Here is a 22338-nt window from a genome sequence, read left to right on the forward strand (position 1 = left end):
TTTTATGGGAGGGTAAAAGGGGCACTTGCCCAGGGCCCCCACCTTGGAGAGGGCCCCACAAGACTAGCTAACCTGTAGAAGCAAGATGACATTATTCACCAGTCTTAAATAGCACACGAAAGGATATTGTATGGCGTGCTGCTGAGGCTCTAAACCCATTGCCTTTCTGTTTTGTCAAGTACATTCTACCTTGATCAATTCATCATGTATTGCTTTCTGTGTTCACTGTGGTATACATAGTTTGTGTGTTCCTAATGGCAAAACTCTGTAGCATTCTTTTTTTCTGTGGGCATTATGTTGATCATGTGCAATAGGCAATGGTGAAATGCATAATGACAAATTGAGTACCACAGTGGTTCAGATGTTACATCAGTGTGTGAAGCACCCATTGCAGAGATATGTGTTCATATGCAAAATTACAATATCACATTCCAGCAAGGCTGGCTGAGCCTTTCCTATGTCTGAAGTTTATAAAACTGCCTGCATATGTACTTGGTTTTTGCAGAACAACATCTGCTATTATCAGCAATGAACCTGTACCAGATAGGGGTTGCTATAAAAAGAAAAATAGCATCCGTATGGTGAAGGTCTAGAAATTGGTTTGTTCAGATGGGGTGTTGTAAAACCTAGGCAATCGCCTCCAATGATGGCGTAAACTGTTATTCAAATTTAAGACTATGGAACGAAAGCGTTCATGCTTGTATCCTGGATTTGCCAGCAGACGATACAGTGATCCTGGTCAAATCATCTAATATATCTTACGTTTGCCTTCTTGCATGCTGCTGGTATCGTTTAGCCCATTACTTGATCTTTCTTCTTATGTAGGCCATTTGGGTGGAAGGGTTGGTAGACAGAAGAGAGCGGGCCATATGGTGCAGGCCTCAGGCAAGCATATTTTAAAGTCTGCTTGTTTGACATAAAAAACGGTTTGCTTTTTGGTAAAAGTCAAAGGTTATTATGCACATTTATAAATGAAAATGTCTCAAGCCATTGTTTTGGAAGTATTTAAAGATTTAAAATACAAAAGACAAACCCAGATTAAATTTGTAAATCACATCGATTGGTATGCTGGTTATTATATACTTCCCTTGACGATAGAGAGAATGAAGCTAGAATCATTCTCATTTTGCAGAACACTCTTCTATAATATATTTTTTTTAATGGTCATATTTGGTAATGTTATTTGTGTACTTTCCAAGTCCGTTTTTTTAATAAAATGACATTGCTTTAGTTTATGGTAAGAACTGGAAAAGAAAGTGTTCAAATGCAGATATTGCAGAGTTGGCACAAATCCAAGCTTCACCACTTCAATCTTTAACTAATGTGTGATCCTGGTCATCTCATTTAATCTTGTATTGCCTAACCTCTCAATATTGCCAGTCCCTAAATGTTTTAAAAATGTCAGTCCTTCCTAGTGATTGCCTTCGCATGGTATGATCTTCATAAAAGTCTTATTCATGGTTTCAATGTGTTACTAGTAAGCATATTTATATCGCACACCACAGGCATTTGTTCCTTAGATATCTAAAGGCAACACTATTTGAAAACCATATCCCACTTCTAATCTCAGTCTGTCTGGATAAAGACACCTTCCTTCTAATCTGCCTCCACTATCCATGCTACGGTATGTGTAGCATTCGTCCTTCCAATTGGTGGTCTCTATCCATGCATGAGCACTTTTGCATTCTGTGAGGCAGCTAATGTGAGTTCCCTGTCTATTATGGGTTTCATGTACCTTTTGCATACGGTCCTGCATTAATACTCCATCTACCTTCCTGGATGTTATTGATAAAAAAGTATCCTGTATGTACTAGAAAAGTAACCCCTTTGTAGACCGCTAATGTTGGTCTTCAAATGCTACTTGTTTATCATTCCGAGTAGAGCAACAATGAAAAGGGTAAGGGACTTAAAGGGAATAAACGTGCTTATTATGCTTTGAGACAGCACATCAACAAATAGGTTGTGAGCATGACGGGTGGCGGGGTGGGGGGTTTGACCAGTATTCTTGATCCCTTCATTCCTTTGGTTTGGTGGAGGGGTCCCCAAAGATGTCCGTGCACAGGGCCCCAAAAGTGCTTAAGATGGCCCTGCATAAGCCTGAACGACAAGTCGCCTATGCCCCCTGAAAACTGCAATGGAAACATGGCTGAAATGCTGTCTCGTCGATGACCGAGTCATGCACATTGCAAAATGGCAACGCCTGGTATATTTACTATTGTAACATTGAAATAAGACCTCTTGGGTATCAAACTTTTTCTAGCAATGGTCTCCAGATACCATGAGGCTCATTTTGATAAATCAGAAAGAATCTTTCAGAGGGGCCCCAACCGTGACTGCGGTTGTGGCCCTCAACTGATTATCCTGGTTATCTGGCTTCCCCTAGTGTTTACTCCAACATCCAGATAAACCACATGGCTCTCCATCGTCAGCGCTTTTTCACACGGCCGCATTTGGTAACCTTGACGGCCATGAAAATCCCAGCAGCCCTTTGAACAGCCATCATTATAAGGGATTTAGTGGCCACAAAAAAGCAGGCACAGTCCAGGCTCTCCGTGGTCTTCAGAATACTAATTCTGTGGAATAGATTGAGAGTTTTCTTCACGAAGCAAAAAAACATGAAGCCAAATTTCAGTGCAGAGTTTTCTCATGGGGTTCCAATACTATGAGGGAACCTCATTGAGAATGGGGGCAGGGAGGTGGTGGAACAAGGCATGCAATGTCTTTCTCAGGGTGTTTATTTTCCATTCCAGCTGCCATTAAAAAAAAAAAAAAGCCTGTATGACATTTGCCCCTGTGTCAAGAGCACTTGTCCTTGTTCGCGTTTGACTCTTTCTCAGACGACAAAATAGAATGCATAGAATGTATAGAATGTAGTATTAGTACCGCAGCAGGAGTGGGGTGGGGGGGCGTGGTGGCCTCTCAGCCAATCAGGAGGCTCAGAACAGGGTCTTTACCACATGGTAAAACCCCAGCTCCAAGCCTCCTCGAAGCTGGATGCCGCCATCTTCCCTCGCCTGGAATCGGGTAGTGCACCCTCCTCCTTGTCCCCTTCCACACCCCCATTTTCCTCAACTCCAATCCGCCCCAACCTCACCCCTGCCCACCCCTTCCCCACATACCTTGTGCTGCCTGGTCTCTAGCTGGCGCATCCCTGAACAATGGGCAATGGGAGCCCTGACCGTCCATGGAAAAAAAGAATGGACTATGTGTAGTTCCCTTTTCCCCTATCCATGCAGCCATCTTGTTTTCTAGTATTGAGAAATGGCGTGTTTGCTGTTCCTCAACTTTAAAGAAAACACTATTAGTATCCCACTACACCGTGCCGGGATACTAATAGCAATAAACCCCTTGCAGATGTGGGCAAGGTTATGGCCTCCCCCATACCCCTGCTTGGGTTATATTGCTTAATTACTGATTAGAATGTAGTATTAATGAATAGAATGTAGTCTTAATGTATTGTACCGTTTTAGTTAATGTGGCTGCGTGTCGCTGGAGCTTTGGGTCGAACAGCATTCAGCTGTCTTTCGGTTCTGTTTCATGTTCTTTCGAAATATCAGTGAGACATGCTTTGTGATGGGTGTAATGAGAACAGGGCCGTCACGAGAGGGGTGCAGGGGGGCAAACTGCCCCGGGCCTCGCGCTTGCTGGGGGCCTTGCAGCCCTCTCTACTAAGTGGAAGGCAGCAGTTTCCTGTATCCTTTATTCACACGGGGGACTGTGCTGGCCCTGCAATGATTTTGCTGTTTCTTGTGAAGCCGTTTGGCTCCGCAACAAACAGAAAAATAATGGGAGACAGCAGGGCACAGAAGTGGGCTCTGCTGCCTCCCATCATTCAGCTGACAATGTGGACATGCTGAATGACAAGAGAGGACTCCTCTTCTGTCAGTCAATGTGTTCATGTTGCTCAGCGTGACCACACTGACTGACGGGAGAGGAGTTCTCTCTTGTCAATCAGTGTGTTCATGTTGTCAGCGTGATCACGCTGACTGATAGAGAAGAGTTCTCTCTTGTCAGTCAGTGTGTTCACGTTGCTCAGCGTGACCACGCTGACTGACGGGAGAGGAGTTCTCTCTTGTCACTCAGTGTGTTCACGTTGCTCAGTGTGACGTTGCTCAGCGTGACCATGCTAACTGACGGGAGAGGAGTTCTCTCTTGTCAGTCAGTGTGTTCACGTTGCTCAGTGTGACGTTGCTCAGCGTGACCATGCTGACTGACGGGAGAGGAGTTCTCTCTTGTCAGTCAGTGTGTTCACGTTGCTCAGCGTGACCACGCTGACTGACGGGAGAGGAGTTCTCTCTTGTCAGTCAGTGTGTTCACGTTGCTCAGTGTGACGTTGCTCAGCGTGACCATGCTGACTGACGGGAGAGGAGTTCTCTCTTGTCAGTCAGTGTGTTCACGTTGCTCAGCGTGAACACGCTGACTGACGGGAGAGTACTCCTCTCGTGTCAGTCAGTGTGTTCACGTTGCTCAGCGTGACCACGCTGACTGACGGGAGAGGAGTTTTCTCCTGTCAGTCAGTGTGTTCATGTTGCTCAGCGTGACCACGCTGACTGACAGGAGAGGACTTCTCTCCTGTCAGTCAGTGTGTTCATGTTGTCAGCGTGATCATGCTGACTGATGGTAGAGGAGTTTTCTCTTGTCAGTCATGTGTTCACGTTGCTCAGCATGACCACGCTGACTGATGGGAGAGGAGTTCTCTCTTGTCAGTCAGTGTGTTCACGTTGTTCAGCATGACCACGCTGACTGACAGGAGAGGAACTCTCTCCTGTCAGTCAGTGTGTTCATGTTGTCAGCGTGATCACGCTGACTGATAGCAGAGGAGTTCTCCCTTGTCAGTCATGTGTTCACGTTGCTCAGCGTGACCACGCTGACTGATGGGAGAGGAGTTCTCTCTTGTCAGTCAGTGTGTTCACATTGCTCAGCATGTCCATAAAGAGTGAGAGGAGAGGACACTTCGCCTGTCAGTCATTGTGTTCATGTTGTCAGCGTGATCACGCTTACTGATGGGAGAGGAGTTCTCTCTTGTCAGTCAGTGAGTTCACGTTGTTCAGCGTGACCACGCTGACTAATGGGAGAGGAGTTCTCTCTTGTCAGTCAGTGTGTTCACGTTGCTCAGCATGACCACACTGACTGACAGGAGAGGAGTTCTCTCTTGTCAATCATTGTGTTCATGTTGTCAGCGTGATCACGCTGACTGATGGGAGAGGAGTTCTCTCTTGTCAATCAGTGTGTTCACGTTGCTCAGCGTGACCACACTGACTGACAGGAGAGGAGCCCTCTCTTGTCAGCCAGTGTGTTCATGTTGTCAGCGTGATCACGCTGTCTGATGGGAGAGGAGTTTTCTCTTGTCAGTCAGTGTGTTCATGTTGTCAGCGTGATCATGCTGACTGATGGGAGAGGAGTTCTCTCTTGTCAGGCAGCATGTCTATGTGTCGGCTGCGTGTATGCTTTTTAAGGGTGCATGGAGGTAAGGTAAGTGTTTCTTATTTTAAATGAAAAGTGTATATGTGTATTTAAATTAAATTAGTATATATATATGTGTATGTATGAATGCATGTGTGCATGTTGGTGTTTGTGTCAATGCTGTGTTTGGTTTTATGTATACATGCATGTATGGAGTTGTGTAACTGGTGGATGAATGCATGGGTGAAAGTGTTTTTTGTGAGTGTGTGTTCAGCACCACCCCTAAATGTAGCCGCCCTGGGGGCCACTTCATTACAGGGTGGGTTCATGGCATCAGAGGTGCACCTAGGCTAAAATGTCAGGGGGGAAAGGGGACTAACACTTCAAATGTTGGGAGAGGAGCTTACATCACAGGCTGTGAGGAAGGGGCAAACTTCCTTGTGTGGGGGCACCTAACATCTTTCCACATTTCGAATGAGACTATTCTGGTGAAGCTTCAATGTTACAAGCAGCTACCTCTTGCCTTCATTTCTGAAACGTCACACTTAAGGACTGCTGTGAGAATGAGATATCTCATGTCACCCCTTCCCTTCTAATCACTCCCATAGTATGCAAGTGCTAACCCCACATCACGATTTCAATTACCTAAAAATGTATGGATATGAATGCAGGTGCTAACAGTGAAATGACTTCTCATGGCCATGCTAATCCCTATGGCAATTGTCACCCGGTTCCTGCCCTCCCCACCCAAAACACCTCCTCACTATGCCTTTCCATCAACCTTTGCTCTCAATGTGCCTGCAAGTGTTTCCTCAAAGGAGTCTTCTGAGACTTCATGACTTCATTGGAGTTGTAAACACGTAACTGGTGTAATAACAATTTCTTAATCAGGTCTGCCTTTGGCCACTCAATTTAAAAACACCCTGCGTGTCTTTCACTGAAGTTCTTTTAAAAATAAGCATTGGCAAAGCCAACAGTTTTGGCTTGTGTATAAGTATTAGGCATTTACCAGGCACTGCTATTAGCTGCTCAGGTACTCAGACCATTTTGCACTGGCACTATCAATGGCCAGCTAATACCAATACAGAAGTGCCTTTCCCATGCCTACACGAATGCCCAAACTGTTAGCATTGCCAGTGCTCTTTTTGCTTTACCCTTGATGCACAGGACTATGCATCAAGGTTAAAGCAAACATACTAATTGGCTAAATTGGCCCACATTGAATGTAGGCCAGTCTAGCGAGTAAAAACACTTATGGTACACTGTCAGCCTGGATATACTTTCTGTGGCATGGCATTTTTACTGTCTGGGAGTCCATACATGGTAATAATGGCATATATTGATGCAGCCTGCATCGACATAATTAGAACAACCAGCATGAATATAATTTTATACTAGCATATCTCACTTGGAAAGGCGGCATGAAATGTATTGGAAAATGTTCCTATGCACAATTTGTGATTTGCAACTATTGGGAATTTCCATGTGCTTCCATACAAAACCAATTGCAAACTGTATGGATTTCTACCCAATTTTGCAAAGAAAGTGCTGTAAAATGCATACTTTTAACTCAATGTTTCAAACATTTTCTTGGGAGTGAAAACCCCCCTCAAGCAAATCTTGTTTGGTTTGGGCTCCCTCACTGTGCTCTGTTGATCTTGCCTAATTGGCACAAACATGCAAGCCTCTTAAGTTCAGAAATGTACCAGCCTCCACTGTACATCATTTGTCACTGTGTATGATGTGTGTTTTAATGCACACATGGGGGCAGGGTGCACCTTAATGATATGATATGGCATTTATAACGTACCTGTACACAAGTGTTTCTAGGCGCAACAAGGCAAGGAGGGAGAAACAAAAGAGTAGGACAAAACACAGATCTTACTAGGCCTTGTGTCATTCAGATCGCGCAAGAGCAGGGAAGGGGGAGGGGAGACGTGCCGAGGGTGGGGTAGGATGCAGAAGTGCAGTAACAAAGGAGAAACAAGAGTTCAGCCAACGGGTGGCAAGTGTGGGTTCTCATAAGTGCAGCCAACGGGTGGAGAATAAGAGCAAGAGAGAGCGGGGACTGTAGGGTTACAGACACAGACCACAAGTGCAGGGGAGCCAAGAGGCAGTGCGGGATTGCAACAGGACAAGCAGGGACCTGGGCCCGAATTCAGAGCTTAGGTGACCATTGCATGGATCAGGCAGGTGATCAGCAAGGGAGAGGAAGAGAGAAGGCAGAAGCAAAGAGACAGGTCTTGAGGTGCTTCCGGAACTGGAGATGGTTCTCCTCAAGTTTCAGCGAGGCATGGAGGCTGTTTTCAGAGGGAGGCCCCAGCCGAAGAAAGAGATCTACCCTCAACTCTTTGCTTGGAAAAGTGACTCACCCTCAGAGAATTGGAGGTGGCGGAGTGGAGAGCTCATGCCATCTTATATATATTTAGTCATATGATAAAAAAAGTTAGTCTGGCATGAACCTTTCTTCAGTAGAGAAATCTAACTTTGCTGTTGTTGATTTGGAGTTGTAGTAATAAACCACACTTGGGATCCTGCACACAAACTGATGTGCCGCTGCTGGCCGAGTGCAAAAAATTGTAAGGGGGCCTGACCAAATGTTTTGCCCCGGGCCTCACCATATCTTCTGACAGCTCTGAATGAGAACAGTGTTGCTGGAAGGAACGTAGCTAAGGGGCAACATGCTCGCCTTGGAAGCAAAATGACACGGAATAACACAGGTTCCATCCCCAGGTCCACGTCCGCACTTAGAAACCTTTGGGTATTAAGCACGTTATAAATAACTAATCATACCATAACGTAGAAGGTTACAGTGTTTGCATGTTGGATCTTGGTGGAGAGAGACTGAGCTTGTATTGGTTGAAGTAAATGTCAGTTACTGCTGTAGAAAATACTAATTCTCTTCGAGCTTTACAAATCCACGAAAAAAGGGCTACTGTTTCTGCAGTTGAGACCAAAGTAGCATTTGTCATAAAGCAACAGGTGCATTTACAGACTCCATTTTCACCTGATAACGTATGTTGCATTTTAGCCAACTCAACGGTACTCATTATATCGACCTCGGGGCGGCTGAAGGGCTGAAGAGCTTTGCCAGGATCCAAGCCCATGACCAGGAGGTCAATCAAACGATAATTTTAGTGGGTGCGTTAGTCCACTGACCCTCAGACCCAGCTATATTATTGTGCGGTCCCACATACTTCTGTTTCACGCAGGGCCAGGCTTATGGACAAACCAAATAGAACATTGTCCTTTGGGTTCCCAGACTGGCACCAAAATATGCAAATTATCTGCACTGGAACTCCTTCAGCACATGATTACCGTTCATATGTCTGGTGGATAATCTAAAATCAAATGGGATATTAGTATTTGACAGTTTGATGAGACCAGGCCTAGTTTAATAGTGGAAAACCTATGATGCTGCCCTTCGTGTCTATCCTGGTGTATTGCATTCAGCCGAAAGTACTGGTGGGTGCTGAGGGTGGTGAACTGACGCACACGACAATGTTAGAATATCTTTGTGTACCGAAATAAGGGAGTCCTTTGCAAGTGATCGTTTATGTAGTGGGGTTTTAATAACTCGTGGTCTTTCACTGACTTTCACTGACTCGTTTAAACCAGTGAATGCACTTTTCACATGTTTAATGTGCTGCCAATTTGCCCCTCACTCATCCAAAATGGCGGCCACATAGGTGGTCGTTTAAGGCCTTGTGCTAGTACCCGAGTATATATGAGGTACCCCAAATTGCGCGTTGGATCAATGTTAAGGCTTGTGCATATATAAATTCCTTATGAGAACATATATCGATTTTTTTTTAATGTGAAATTTAAATTGGAAAAACGCTGTTTGCCCACACGCTACGACTGATTTCCCTTCCTACCATCGCTGTTTGGGAATGCCGAATTAATTGCTGCCGCTGTGGGGTGGGGGGGGGGCGAGGCACCGTTTTAATGTAGTATGCTCATAGAACGTTATAAACTAGGGTGACCAGATGTTCCGGTTTTGCCGGGACTGTCCTGGTTTTTGCTGCTCTGTCCCGCTTTCTCAAGATTATGTTTCCATTGAAAACTGCAGTGGTCCCGGTTTTTAGTAGTCGTCTTCATAGCTGACAGGCATGAATGCACAGTCTGACACAGAATAAATGCTGCATTTTACAACTGACGATAGTGTTATTTTGTGATAAATGAGTTATAATATGTGTTTATTTGAACAGTAACACTTAAACCCCCTTCTCCTTGCAACGCTACTGAAATGTAGTGCCTTGACAGCCACTTTCAAGAGTTAGTCCTACTTTTATGTCAGTTGCCCTGTCCCGGTTTTTTACTTTTTAAATCTGGTCACCCCATATAAACGTGTATGTATTATTGCGCGGAGTGCAGATACGGGCTCGTGTTTTTGTGCACAGCACTCTGCCAATCCCGTCCCTGGCATTTCCCCATGAGTAGCGCATAGCTCTCAACCATTTGTGTCCACAAGGCGGGTGAATTCACCCGATTTTGTTTCTGGCGGGTGAGACGCCCATTGGAATGAATGGGCGTGCAGGAGGCTTGGCGGGTGACTCAGCCTTTTACAAGGCGGGTGACACCCGCCAAAAGCGTGTGAGTTGAGAGCTATGGTAGCGTGGCTAGTGACGGCGCGGACGCGGAAGAGGAGCGCGCCAGGCGGCCCTATCCTTTTTCATGAATGACGCGCTTGACCTACATTTTGTTTTTCAGATATTGATGAATGCCTGGCCGCGAGCACGTGCCCGTCTGACAGATGCAGTAATTCTCCCGGCGCTTACTCGTGCGTCCCCTGCGAGGAGGGCTACGGAGGCCACAACGGCCAGTGTCTGGGTAAGTATGCTTCCCCCCCCCCCCCCCCCCGCTCTATCTCCTGTCCAGTGTTGCGTCGGAGGAGTCCACATCTCGCGTGTTGCGCCTGTCATCTGGCACTAGTGCAATACCAGAGAAAGAAGGACTCTCCAGGGACCTCCCCGGTGCATGGATCATTTTATTTCATTTTGTTATTCACTGAGTGAGAGTGTGGGATTTGCAGGCATATATTAGGCCAGTACTCTTCAGACTGTGGGGCTGCCCCCTGCGTCCCCCCACCACACTGACCGTCACTGGTCCAAATAAGGCCTGGAGGGAGGTGTGGGTATCTTTAGAAAATCAGAATGGGGACTGCTTTTAAGAGAACAGATGTATTTAATTTATTTATTTGACACCTATATGGCCTACAAAACCCACAGGTATCTAGGCTAGCTTGCATTGGGGTGGCTGCCAACAAAATGTGTACACAAGGGGGGCTCAACCTAGAAAGGTTTGGATGCCACTGACTTGCAGTGTTGTGGGGGAGCAGTCCTTGCACCCTAGCGTGTATCCCCGGCATAGCTTTTAGAGCAGCGGGAATAGGGGACGTTTACAGTTAGTGGGGAACATGGAACAGTGCTTGAAGAGGGTGCGCTGTCGAGGGTGGGTGTCATGCGGGGTGTGAGTGGGTCCTCTTGATACCAAGGCCTGCCGTGTACATGGAGCAGCCAGGAGCTGGCGGAATTATAATCAGAGTCTAAATCGTGGCCAAAACAGCCAGTGTGTAAAGACCTGTGCAGAAAATGAAAAATGGTGTCCTTACTACAAAACCGAGTGCAAGAAAGGTGTTGGGAATGCTTGAACCAATGTTTCTTCATTAAAGCGGTGGTCTCCAAACTCCATCTTGAGCAAAAGAATAGTCAGCCCCCCCCCCTCTCATCCAACAACAACCGAGCCACCCATTTTAAGCAGCTTCGTGCCTCCCTCTATCCCTCTACACGCCTCAGCACCTCCTGATTGGGGACAGACTTGCAGTTTGAAGGCCAGTGCATTGAGCTATTAACTCTACGCCCTTTCGGTAGCGTCGCAACGTTTGCTTTGCTGCCAGGGGAGTGGCTGTGCCAAGACTCGAAGGCACTGCTCAATGGGCCTGTGGACTCAAGCTGCACCGCTCTCTGGTGCCAGTGAGGGAGAGGTGTCCAGGACATGCCTGTTTTATATAGGACAGAGCTGACATTGGTATGATTTTGTGGTGCTGTATCATTGTCCGAAAATACAGTTGCTGCACAGATGAGGTCGGGTAGCAAAGCTCAGTTTCTAGTTAGGAGCAAGCTTTACAATGTAATTTTCAACCCAAAGACGATGTTCTGGCTGCCCATGGGCAGGGTCACTATTTGGCTCTACACAGACAAGGCTTTGCGCCTTAAGCCCTCTAGGGTGGTGGCATGTGCGGTATTACAGACCAATAACATAACAGCATAACACGCATAGCACTCTCAAATACAGGTATTTTCTTTCAGCCATATAACTGGTCCTCTGAGCAGGATATGTGCGGTCTAATACATGGATTCATTCACATTACCATTGGGATTCAAGTCTGTCTGTCTCGGTGCCCATCTTTCCTCTGCCCTACCCTTCCCCTTACCTTTCTCACCTTCCTGCAGGCCATGGTCTGGCTGACGCCCTGGGTGGGGTCAGATTTCGCTCAACCACAGAAAAGGCCTAGGCACTGTCAGACCACTGCAGTGTTGACTCGCACAGTATAAAAAACAGATACCATAACACACCCAGGATAAGCTTGGGTTTCTCTGACTGTCCGTTGTTTTGTATCCCTGTGATACTTGGGGTTGAATCAAGTTGTATGTTTTAAACTTAAGATGTGATGCGCCGCGCGTGCCGCGTGCTCTACTTTTCCACTTCCTCTTGTGAATGCTCCTTGAGGGTTGTTTGAGCTGAAGAGGGATGTGGCAATACACTCCTTCTTTCTCCTTGAATGTCTCATAGTCTCTCCTCCCAAGAATGAGGTCAGCTTTCCATGAGGCACTGACATTTGCCAATGATTGATAGTGCCGTGGAGTCCCTGGGGCGCCCCAAAACCAATTTGAATCCTAATAAATTGACTAATTTGCTCTTGTTGCAGAGTAATTTATTAGGTTCCAGATTGGTTTATTGCACTCAGGGGGATGAAGGGGTAGGGAGGGAGGAAATGAGCCAGACAGTCAACTAACGAGATCGTGTGAGTGACTTTGGGAAGCGGGACTGTCGACTTGCAGTGGGCACCCACTTGCCATTCCTGTCATACCCTTGAGTTGATCTTGACGAGCGAGCGGAAGGGTGGAATCATCATGCATGATCTCACATCACGAGCACGGACACTGCAAAGACTGCCTGCCTTTTAAGCCCGCTACAAAACACACACTTGTTAATAAGGTCAGTGCTCCGTTAAAGTGTCCCAGCTATCACTCTTGGTCTGATTCATGGCAAACAGCATTGCATTGCAAAACCACAGACGTCTGCCCGCTCGCCACAGGGCAGGGCGATTAACTGTGCGTTTGCAATAATACTGCACATGAGCAGTTACAGGACTTATCACGTGTACGCAGCCAGGCCTCATGCATGCAGTAACACCGCCCGCATGCAGTAACACCGCCCACACACGTAATGACCACGTAACATGGGGAAGTTCCAAGACCAGCAAAATCCAACAGAAAAAAACGCAAATTGTACTAACAATTTGATCCACCAGAAAGCAAAACAGGGCCCACTTCCAAATATACATGGGCAACATCTGTACACAGCAGGGTCATGGTGGTCAGGGCCAGCTCTAGGAATTGTAGGGCCAAGTGCGGCAAATTAATTGCGGGCTCCTTAATTTGCATATGTTATCACCGGAAGTGACATCACTCCTACCTAGGCTTGGAAGGATAAAACTTGTGGGGATTGGAACCGGTGACCAGCAATTGAAACATAGATCTCAGCAATAGGTACATTAACCCAACGGCTATCATTGCTGCATGCATATTGATTTATGGCACAATGAGTATAAAAGTACTTACCTGCCTCTTTACCCCAACACACACACATAGACACTTGATTTTTTTAAATTGTACATTATGTGCTATAAGATTCAATAACACAGGGCATGGCAAAAAGTTTCACCCATTCTCTGTTGGGCAGTACTGTGGATGGCCCATGCCACTTTGGCGACTGGCAGCAAAACGAGAACAACGTTAATGATGGCTCTGCTGCGGCCAGTCCTCTATATTGCAAGGGATTCCATTATTTGCCCAGGATCACACACTGTGTTTAAACAGTGAAGCAGGAATGTTAACCCAAGCACAGTTTAACCACTTGAAGACAAACCTTTTGAGCTCCACTTGGCACACATTTCTAAAGTTTGGATTCAAAGGCCTACAATAATGTCTTGTAGAGCAGAGCTCCCAGGTTTCCCATGGCTATGCATGAGAATGCCATCCAGTCCTGATTTCCCTGGAATGTAGGTTTTCCTAAATTTCAAAACCAAAGGGAAAAAAACACAGACGTCAGAATCCAAATGGAAAAAAGGGAACTTCATGGCCTTCTCATACGTGGTCCTGAGAAACTTCAGAGCTCACATAGTTTATTTGTAAAATACACACATCTCATCTTATAGCAACATTACAATACATTAATCCTTAGATACACATGTGAAAAGCAAAAGAATGTTGTTGTTGCTTTATTTTCCACATCCTAAATGGAAGACTAGAAGGCCCACAACGCAAAATATTTCAAGCCAAACCACTACTTGGATAAAAGTCACTTTTGTCACAAACTTCCAACAGGCTGTCGTGCAAGAGGTTAAGAGCATTTGCCTATTCATGTAATGTAACCCTTTTTTTTTTTACATGTAAGACATCATGGCAAGTTCATGATACGCAACAAGTGTGCTGCCATTGGACTGTCTAGCCGGAAGAGGAAGCTAGATGCCTGCAGTAGCTGTGTGAATCTGTTCCTGGGGTTATCATGGGGGGCATTCTGCTGAAACCCGCATCCCTCCCCCCAGTTACTTGTTGTGATTTTTTCCCGGTATTTATAAAAAAAATAGCCCTATATGTCATGTCATCCAGCCCATTAAATGGATATTATTGCTTCTTTTTCAATTTGGATTTTTAGTGTGGAATTCTGTAACTCCTAAGCGTAGAAGCCCCTGCAAATGTCTAAACTATAGGCTCTTAAGCATCTTACCTTGCAGAAAGTTCCCTGGGAACTTAATACAGAAGCTCTATCTGAGCTATTATTGAAGAGGCTATTTATCTAATCAAAGAAATTGAAAACAACAGGTTTGAGTCAAAGACTCACCCCCCCTTAGTGCTAATGTAGCTTCTCCACCTCAGAGTGGCCTCCACTTCTACCACCGGGCAAGAGTACAGTAGAAATGCAGCATCTCATTCAAACCAAACTCAAGTTCCCTCAACGCACCATGCAATTCTCTACAAATTCTGCTCGGCACAATTGCGTCTCGCCTGTGGATCCTGGCAAAGGCCCGAACGCGAGTGTAGCCCGGCCGCCAGATGTGTCCACCTTCATCTGTGGGAAATTGGGAATTGCGCTTTTCAGACAGAGTTGCTGTTCTAGAGGGGTTTACGGATATAGCAGTCCAGGTGGAATTAAATTGATCATCTCCGCAGCTGTCTCAGAATGAAAACATTCAAAGCCCATCCCACCCGTCTATCAGATTGTGGTTTGGGACTCTAGTAGTACATGATAGCACAGCCTGCACTTCCCACCTAACCAGAAACTGGGTGATCTGTTTCCTCCCCGGTTGCTTGTAGATCCCTTGCTCCCTAATTGCCCACCCTCCCTCTCCCCCGTTGTTCGCTTCCCGTCCCATTGCATTTGACCCCTTGTGATCCGCTTCCCTCGCTGTGTACTTTCCCCAATGATTTGTAAAGTGCTTTGTTGCCTCCCAAAGCTAGATCCATGCAAGATAAATAACATAGTAATAAGAACTGCATAAATGTAGCCAGCCTGTCCCACCTTTCACCCTTACCTCAAATCCTACGGCATCGGTTATATATTAGTCCACATTATCGGTTGACACTGGATTAGGGAAAGGAGGGTTATTGTTCGTTATCATGACCCTCTCCATTTAGCCTTCTTGCATTTGCCAATAGTCTTTTTGCAACCGTAATAGATGTCCCAGTGGCAACAATGAGTGTTGCCAACCATAGCCGCCCTTTGCATTGGTCAAAGGCTGTTGCAGAGTTTCCATAGCCTAGCCTCTGTAGGAATCTTCTGCAACCTATTGATTCATTCTCAGCTAAGAATCGCTCCGATTCACCTTTTCCAGGAATGTCTATGGGCAATACTGTTGTAACACTTTTCACTATTACAAGGCCTACTCAGACAACCCTCCCTGCCTCAAAGAAAGGCTGGTTTGGTAAATGAGTGCCGATATGCTAAATCTAACCGCTTGCAATCATTGAGGAGGAAGGCTTAGCACGCGACACGACTCTCACTAGGCCTTCAAGAAGAACGAAGATCAGAAAAAGAAATGTGAGCTCTTAAGAAGGGCAGCAGTTGTTTCTAAGAACTCTAAGCCTTTCTGGGCAATAGTGATTAAGGATGATGAACTGGATTATGTATCACCTGAAAGCAACATCACCGAAGAAAACTGGTTCTCTTACTTTGAATGACTGTATAGAAGGTCTGAGCTAACCAACGATTCCACGAAAGGGAGAGAATACACTGATACCATTGAGCCTTATGATAGGGATGAAAGCATCATGGGTCTACAATTCCAGAAATATAGAAGTCATCCCCCAAAAATGTAAAGATATAGAGCAAATGGCACCACTGACACTTTTAACTGTCTCAAATGAAACCAAATATCCTACCAATTCTATCCCCTCACTAGCCGGTAGTCACACTAGGGAAAAAGGGGCTACACTCTCCCCCTCCAACATTCGCCATTCCACCCACACAGGCAACATTTGACCTATCTGCTGTACACCAGCAGGCTAGGCTGCTATCTGTCATTGGTAGACAGGCTGAACATCAACCCCCACTCTAATTAATCTCAAGAGATGGGACAGGCTTAGTACAGCGTTACCTGGGAGGAAAGTAGCACACCGAAGTCAATGGTCATCGGAGAGACAGACGCATTGGCCCGGAGAGGGCGGCCAATTGTGGGCATCCCACCAGTAATTGAAATAGAGTGTATCTGGTGAGTGTGGGAAAGCTACCCAACGGCAGACATGAATTGAAGGTTCGTATGAGTAACCAGAGCACGCACTGTAAAAGGAATGTACAGGGACACAACTCCATAGTTAGATTGGACGTATTCGCGGACGCTTGTTTTAGCGAACCAGGTTTCATTACAGATTGGTGTTGCCCAGGGGCTGCGTACCACTGATTACAGACCACGCCACTCATTGGGCTCGAAGATCCATAACCAGGGCGATTTTCCCAGAACCGACTACCCAGCAGGTTTCTCTGCTTGCCCAGAAAGTAGTTATTCATCTGAAAGCCAACGTGCAGAGCTCCCCAGGACCACCCACTCTGGATGATTTGGCTTGTCAGTGGCCAATCTCGCCACACCATGTCGCCATGGGCGAGGTTGTGGCACTAAAAGAATCTTCCCATAGCGGCATGAAATTCACATCCTGGTTTTTTGCTACGTGCCGAGAAAGCCTGATGGCATGGACTGATAAGATGGAATGTGCAAAAGAGACATACCTTGCTTCTAAGAGACCTGGGCCGCCAATGCAATTCATGAGCAAGTAATTGGGTATTATCATGTTCCTGCTGTCAAGGCACAATGGGCACGGCCTATGGGTGGTTTCATCGACTGACCTGAATCACGGAATCAATAGAGCGGGTACAGGATCGTTGGATCGGCAGATATTCGAGATCCCTTTGCATACGGGTCCATGTATCCTTGTGTTCAACACTGGCACTCGCCCCTGCTGCTCTTCATGGGCACGATTCTGGACTCTTACAACGCTCATAGAAAGACAATCAGGAAGGGTGCAAGAACAACACTTGGGGGATTTGAAACCTCAAATTGAACATCTAGCTGTTTCTGTGTATACCCAGGAGGAAGGCAGGGGGGATTCCTGTGGCATTTCCCATCCGGCGAACTAATGCTATTGTAGAAATAGCAGTATTGCTGGCAAGGATGGGCTTTGGAGAGTGTAATGCAAGAACATTAGGGGGCTAACCCAATATAAACACAGGTGTTAGACCCAGCATTATGAGGGTAGATTTCACTTGTCTGATGCTCATTTGAAACCTACAATTCCTTGGTTAAGCAGGTGCTCCACTCCCTCGACCGATAGAGTGGTTTTCCTCTCTGGGGCTAGGGTAAGGGTCTGACACATTTGTTTCTCCAGATGTTTTGGACTACAACTCCCATCAGCCACAGCAAGTGCATTCAATAATGAGGGATCTTGGGAACAGGAGTCAGAACGCGGATCGTTTGTTTTAACATTTTTTGACAATTTAATCCAACATGCTACTTTTCCCTACAGGACTAACCTCTTCCAAATCAGAAATTTAGAAACAAGCAACAGTAACCATTTCCGACTTCATAAGGAACTTACATTTTGGAAATCCCAACAAACCCTCCTGATGATCCACTTTTGACATAGAGGGGAAACACGCGTTGAGGTTGATACTAATAGAGGAATATTGACACAAGAAGTTTGAACACTATAACAAGGACAATTATTTTTGGAAACACAAAGGACAGAAAGTGAGAAATAACTGGATGAAATATAAATCACTGTATTGAAGTGACATCGGAGCCTGAAAGAACCTCCAACTATTGAGTACCACTCAATGGAGACAGAGACCAACCAAGAACAATTTGAGAAAATATCAAATTGAACTAAACAACTACACAGTACACAGATGAGTGTGTGAAATCAAAGGAACTTTTGACTATTGAGTTATTCTCTGAATAGATGTGTCCTGTAACACCCTCCAAGCCTATATGCGCTTTATATATTAGACTCATAGTTGGCGCACTAAGGATGACCTAACCAAGTAATACTAATTATTTTATGTTGCTAAACTATTTTTCTATGGGTTTTTTTTCTTACAGACATCGACGAATGCCAGGATGCATCTACGTGTGCCAACGGGGAATGTTCTAACCTGGAAGGGTCCTTCGCGTGCACCTGCAGCCGCGGTTACGAGCCGAGTCCCGACAGAAAGCAGTGCCTGGGTAAACGCGAGACTGTGGCTTATCCGTCCTCCATGTTGCCTCCCTTCCAGTCACTGAGATGGTGCCTTTCCCGTCCATTAAGCCTTTGCCCGTTTCTGATCAGCGCTACGCATTGATCGCTCTAAACAGACTCAACTTGTCTGGAAACGGCCACAAAGTCCATCCTTATTCCCCGTTCCCTTTCGTATCTGAAAATATCTCTCATGTCCATTTTTCTCCTTCTTTGCTGTTTTTCCCTTCCTCTGCTGCCCTTTTTCAATTCCCTCCAAGATCAAAGGCTGCATAGTCTTCCTAGGGGCACAGTGCACCCCGTTTCGAACAAGCCTTGGATGTATTAGACCAGTGGTGGCTGACACAGTATAAAAAACACTTAGCATGACATAACATAACCCCCCTGGAGCCCACTATTCCCTGGCCCCACTGCCCTAGGAACACTTCCCTTCACACCTTTTTTGAAAAAATGAATAAACGTCAGCACTGCTAGGACATTGTCTATAAAAGGCCTGTTCACACCTAATACATCTGATATATAATGGACATGTCTAAAAACCTTCACGGGGCAGTGTAGCCAGCCGATCACTCTCCAGATGTGTTGGGCTACTTGTCCCATGTTTCTTCAGCATTAACTATGCTGGGTGGGGCTAATGGAAGTTGGAAGCCAACACATGCGGTATGTGAGATGTTGGTGGGGGGAATCCCCTTGTACCCTTTCTTCTGGGCACCCGCCTCTAAAGAAACAGGGAAAACCCTTTTGTAATATGATGAGATTATAGGAAGAAGCTGACCTTGCGGGATGAGAAGTTTCAGTGGAGGCTCATTGATATTGATATTTTATTTGTATCGCGCTCGTACACAAGTGTTTCAAGGCAAAGGAGAGGAACAAGGGAGAACAAAAACAACAATCTTACTAGGCCCAGTGACATTCAGAACGTGCAGGTGCATGGGAGAGGGAGAGGGTTAAGTGCAAGGGAGGGGGGAGAGGTGGAAAAGTGCTGAGCAAAAATAAAACTAAGTAGATAAAATATGATTAAATAAATAAATAAATAAATAACAAAAAGCAACAAACAGTGGTAGTGCAGCCAGCAAGTGCTAGGAATAAGGCAACAGAAATGGCGTGTCTGAATAAGTGCAGGAAAGGAAAAAAAAGTGGGGGCTTTTAGGGTTACAGATACAGACCCCAGTGCAGGGGATTGCAAGAGGCAGTGCAGATGGATGGAAGGGTGAGTAGGTACCTGGGCTCAAAAGAACAGAGGGAGAACAGGTGCACAATGCCAAGACAGACCAGATCAACAGGAGAAAGGAGGAGAGAAGGCCAAAGCAAAGAGGAAATTGTGGAGGTGCTTTTGAATGTCAGCACTGAAGCAGGCGCCTGTCAAAGTTGCTGGTGAATCACGTCACCTCTAACGTTGGGCACGATTGGGTTTTCTTTTCAAGTATAGTGCCCTAGGTGTACTCCCAGTCCAGAGTTACTTGGTGAAGCTAGCACAAAGGAGGCAGGTGGTCGATTCACATGAAGAGCCATATGGGTCAGCGATTACCCACGTCCAGATCTGTGTAGAGGTTTGTAGGCGACCGAAGCCAGACAGTTGGGATACAGGACTCTTCGCAGTGTGAGTATGCATTGCAGTGCACTGGATTAATCCACCCGAGGCAAGCGGTAAGTCCGAAAACTCAAGCGGAAACATTTTTCTGAAGCTGGAGGCTTATCACCCAACGATCAGTGCGGATATGGCATTTCTCTGGTGCAAACCTATTGGGACAAAGGCCTGGGCCAATGTCTAGTGATTCGAAGCTAATCCCTGCAATACCTCTTGATTACAGCGGCAACCACGTGACATTGTATGACTCCCGTCAAACATCTGCAGCAATATACACCTTGGACACGCAGAGCGTCTAAATTCTCTTATTCAATGGGGCTCAGACCTCACATGGCAAGCAGTTCCCAAAGTCACTGCCTCCATCTTGGCAAGATCAGCCTTCTGTCACTTGTTCACAATCCATGTCGCTAACCCGCCTAGGCTGGCAAACGTGAGAGCTGTGTGCCCTGAAGGAGCCAGCGGAGAAGATGCTTTACAGTCATTGGCACAACGAGGGCACATCTGATTATGCCCCCTAATAGTGTTTTCCACAGCAACGCGTACACGTCTAGAAGAATGGGGTATACGCCTGCAACCCTGCAGCAAGAGGTGGTGCATAGCGCAGAATGCCTGCCTATCATTTGCAATTGGAGCTTAATGAACTGTATTTTAAAAAAACGAATATTGAATGATGTCTTGCTCTTTTTTGCCTCAAGGCTCAGTCTAAGCCACAGATGTCACATGGCAGCACCATTTCCTTTAGCTGTGATATATTAAGAAAATGTGTGTTCTTGTATAGCGCTTCATGCAGGATTCACGCTGCTTCTAAGCGCTGTATTAATAGGTGTTATTATTATCCAAGTTAATGGTACTCAATGTATAAACCTCAGAAAGATGAAGGGCGTAGTCCGCCCTGTTGTGGGGTTAAAACTGAAGTGGAGTCGGGCTCGTTTCTCAGGCGAGCCCTTAATTTGTTGGGTATTCCCCGGACTCCTGATTTTATAAACAGGGCCACATTAGATTTTGGGATGTTTCATGTCTTTGAATTCATAATCATTGAGCCGAAGGGGACTTTCTCAGCCCCTTCCACCCCACTCTGGTCCCATTGCTGCTGCCTTTTCCCCCACTCACCACCATCGCCATCCAATGGATACTCCCCCCGCCCCTAATTATTTGTCCGAGCAGGGTCTCTACCGCAGAGTCAAATTGGAAAGGAGCAAGATGCATACGGTCTGCAGTTTAATGCCGGGCGGACTACAAGCGTTTCTAAAGTCTGAGCTATATGGCACGGCCGAGCAGTTGCACGCACACCTGCGAGGAATTAACAAATCCCAAAATGCCTCCCGAGCATCTTCAGCCAACTATAAAGAACCTTCTGAAATGCAAAGCCCAGGTGTGTGGCAGTCAGCACTGCTCAATGCAAAATCCGGCCGGATTTGCTCAGCGCCAGATGTTGCCAGCGGTCCCTCTGGAAAAGCGGTTTACATTGGGGACAGCGGAGGAGAGGCATGCTGTCTGGACCACCTGCCTAATGTGGTACTTAAACTAAAGCATCGCTCGCTACATGGGTGAATTGTGCTCCATGCCTTTGCTCACTGTTCCAATAGAACTCGTGGGGTTCACCAGTGTTCAATTTCACACCATGGCGACCATGTGACATATTAACTAGATTTAATAAATTCACATAGAAAACAAGGCTCATCCATAAACTAAACCAAGCTGCGGCAGTCCAGAAAGGCCCAAAGGCAAACCCTACAAAACATCCCCCGCAGGAAGGTTATCTATTGAGATAACGGTCCAGGTGCCCTTTTAGTTCTGCATGCCCATTCCCCCTCTGCCCCACCTGCACGGCTCAGAAGCAGCAGACAGCCAAGACCCAACAAATCCTCATCACCAACTTCCCTGACCTCATGACTTAACAGGTGTACTTGTAGAGCGTGTGTTCACCCCCAGAGGAGCATCTTGGCACAATTGACAGATAACAAACGTTTGTTACCCAACTTAATGGTACTCATTTTATCGACTTCAGAAGGATGAAGGGCTGAGTGGCCCTGCCGGAATTTGAACCTGTGAACACGAGGTCAAACACAGTCCCCTGTAGTTGATGCATTAGTCCACTGAGCCACAGACCCAGCTTGGCATATCCCTTCTAAGAAAACAACGTTTTCCTTCAAGTTTTCATAGTTGCCCACAAGATGGCACAAAATCCCCAACCCCAGCGACCGCACTCTGGACTAGGTCTTGTTTGTGCCACTGCCCCTCCCCGCCTATGCCACACATTTTTGACTGAATAGATCATCATTCCATCCTTTTCATGGTACACCTCTCCACACCCAGATACACTGCTCAGCCAAAGAC

At 46.2% G+C, this 22338-nt stretch overlaps 1 protein-coding gene across 4 annotated transcripts in view; it reads left to right on the forward strand.

Annotated features, from left to right (window-relative positions):
* LTBP1 (latent transforming growth factor beta binding protein 1) overlaps positions 1–22338 on the forward strand; it is a 1019134-nt gene that overhangs the window by 827170 nt on the left and 169626 nt on the right. For all 4 annotated transcript variants that reach the window (XM_069607908.1, XM_069607910.1, XM_069607907.1 and 1 more), the window contains 2 exons: positions 10117–10236; positions 18281–18403. In XM_069607908.1, coding sequence (XP_069464009.1) covers positions 10117–10236; positions 18281–18403 — 243 coding nt within the window. The remainder of the gene's footprint in view (positions 1–10116; positions 10237–18280; positions 18404–22338) is intronic.

The sequence above is a fragment of the Ambystoma mexicanum genome, chromosome 4q, assembly GCF_040938575.1.
Source record: "Ambystoma mexicanum isolate Mex_15411 chromosome 4q, UKY_AmexF1_1, whole genome shotgun sequence".
In the NCBI taxonomy this organism is placed as follows: domain Eukaryota; kingdom Metazoa; phylum Chordata; class Amphibia; order Caudata; family Ambystomatidae; genus Ambystoma; species Ambystoma mexicanum.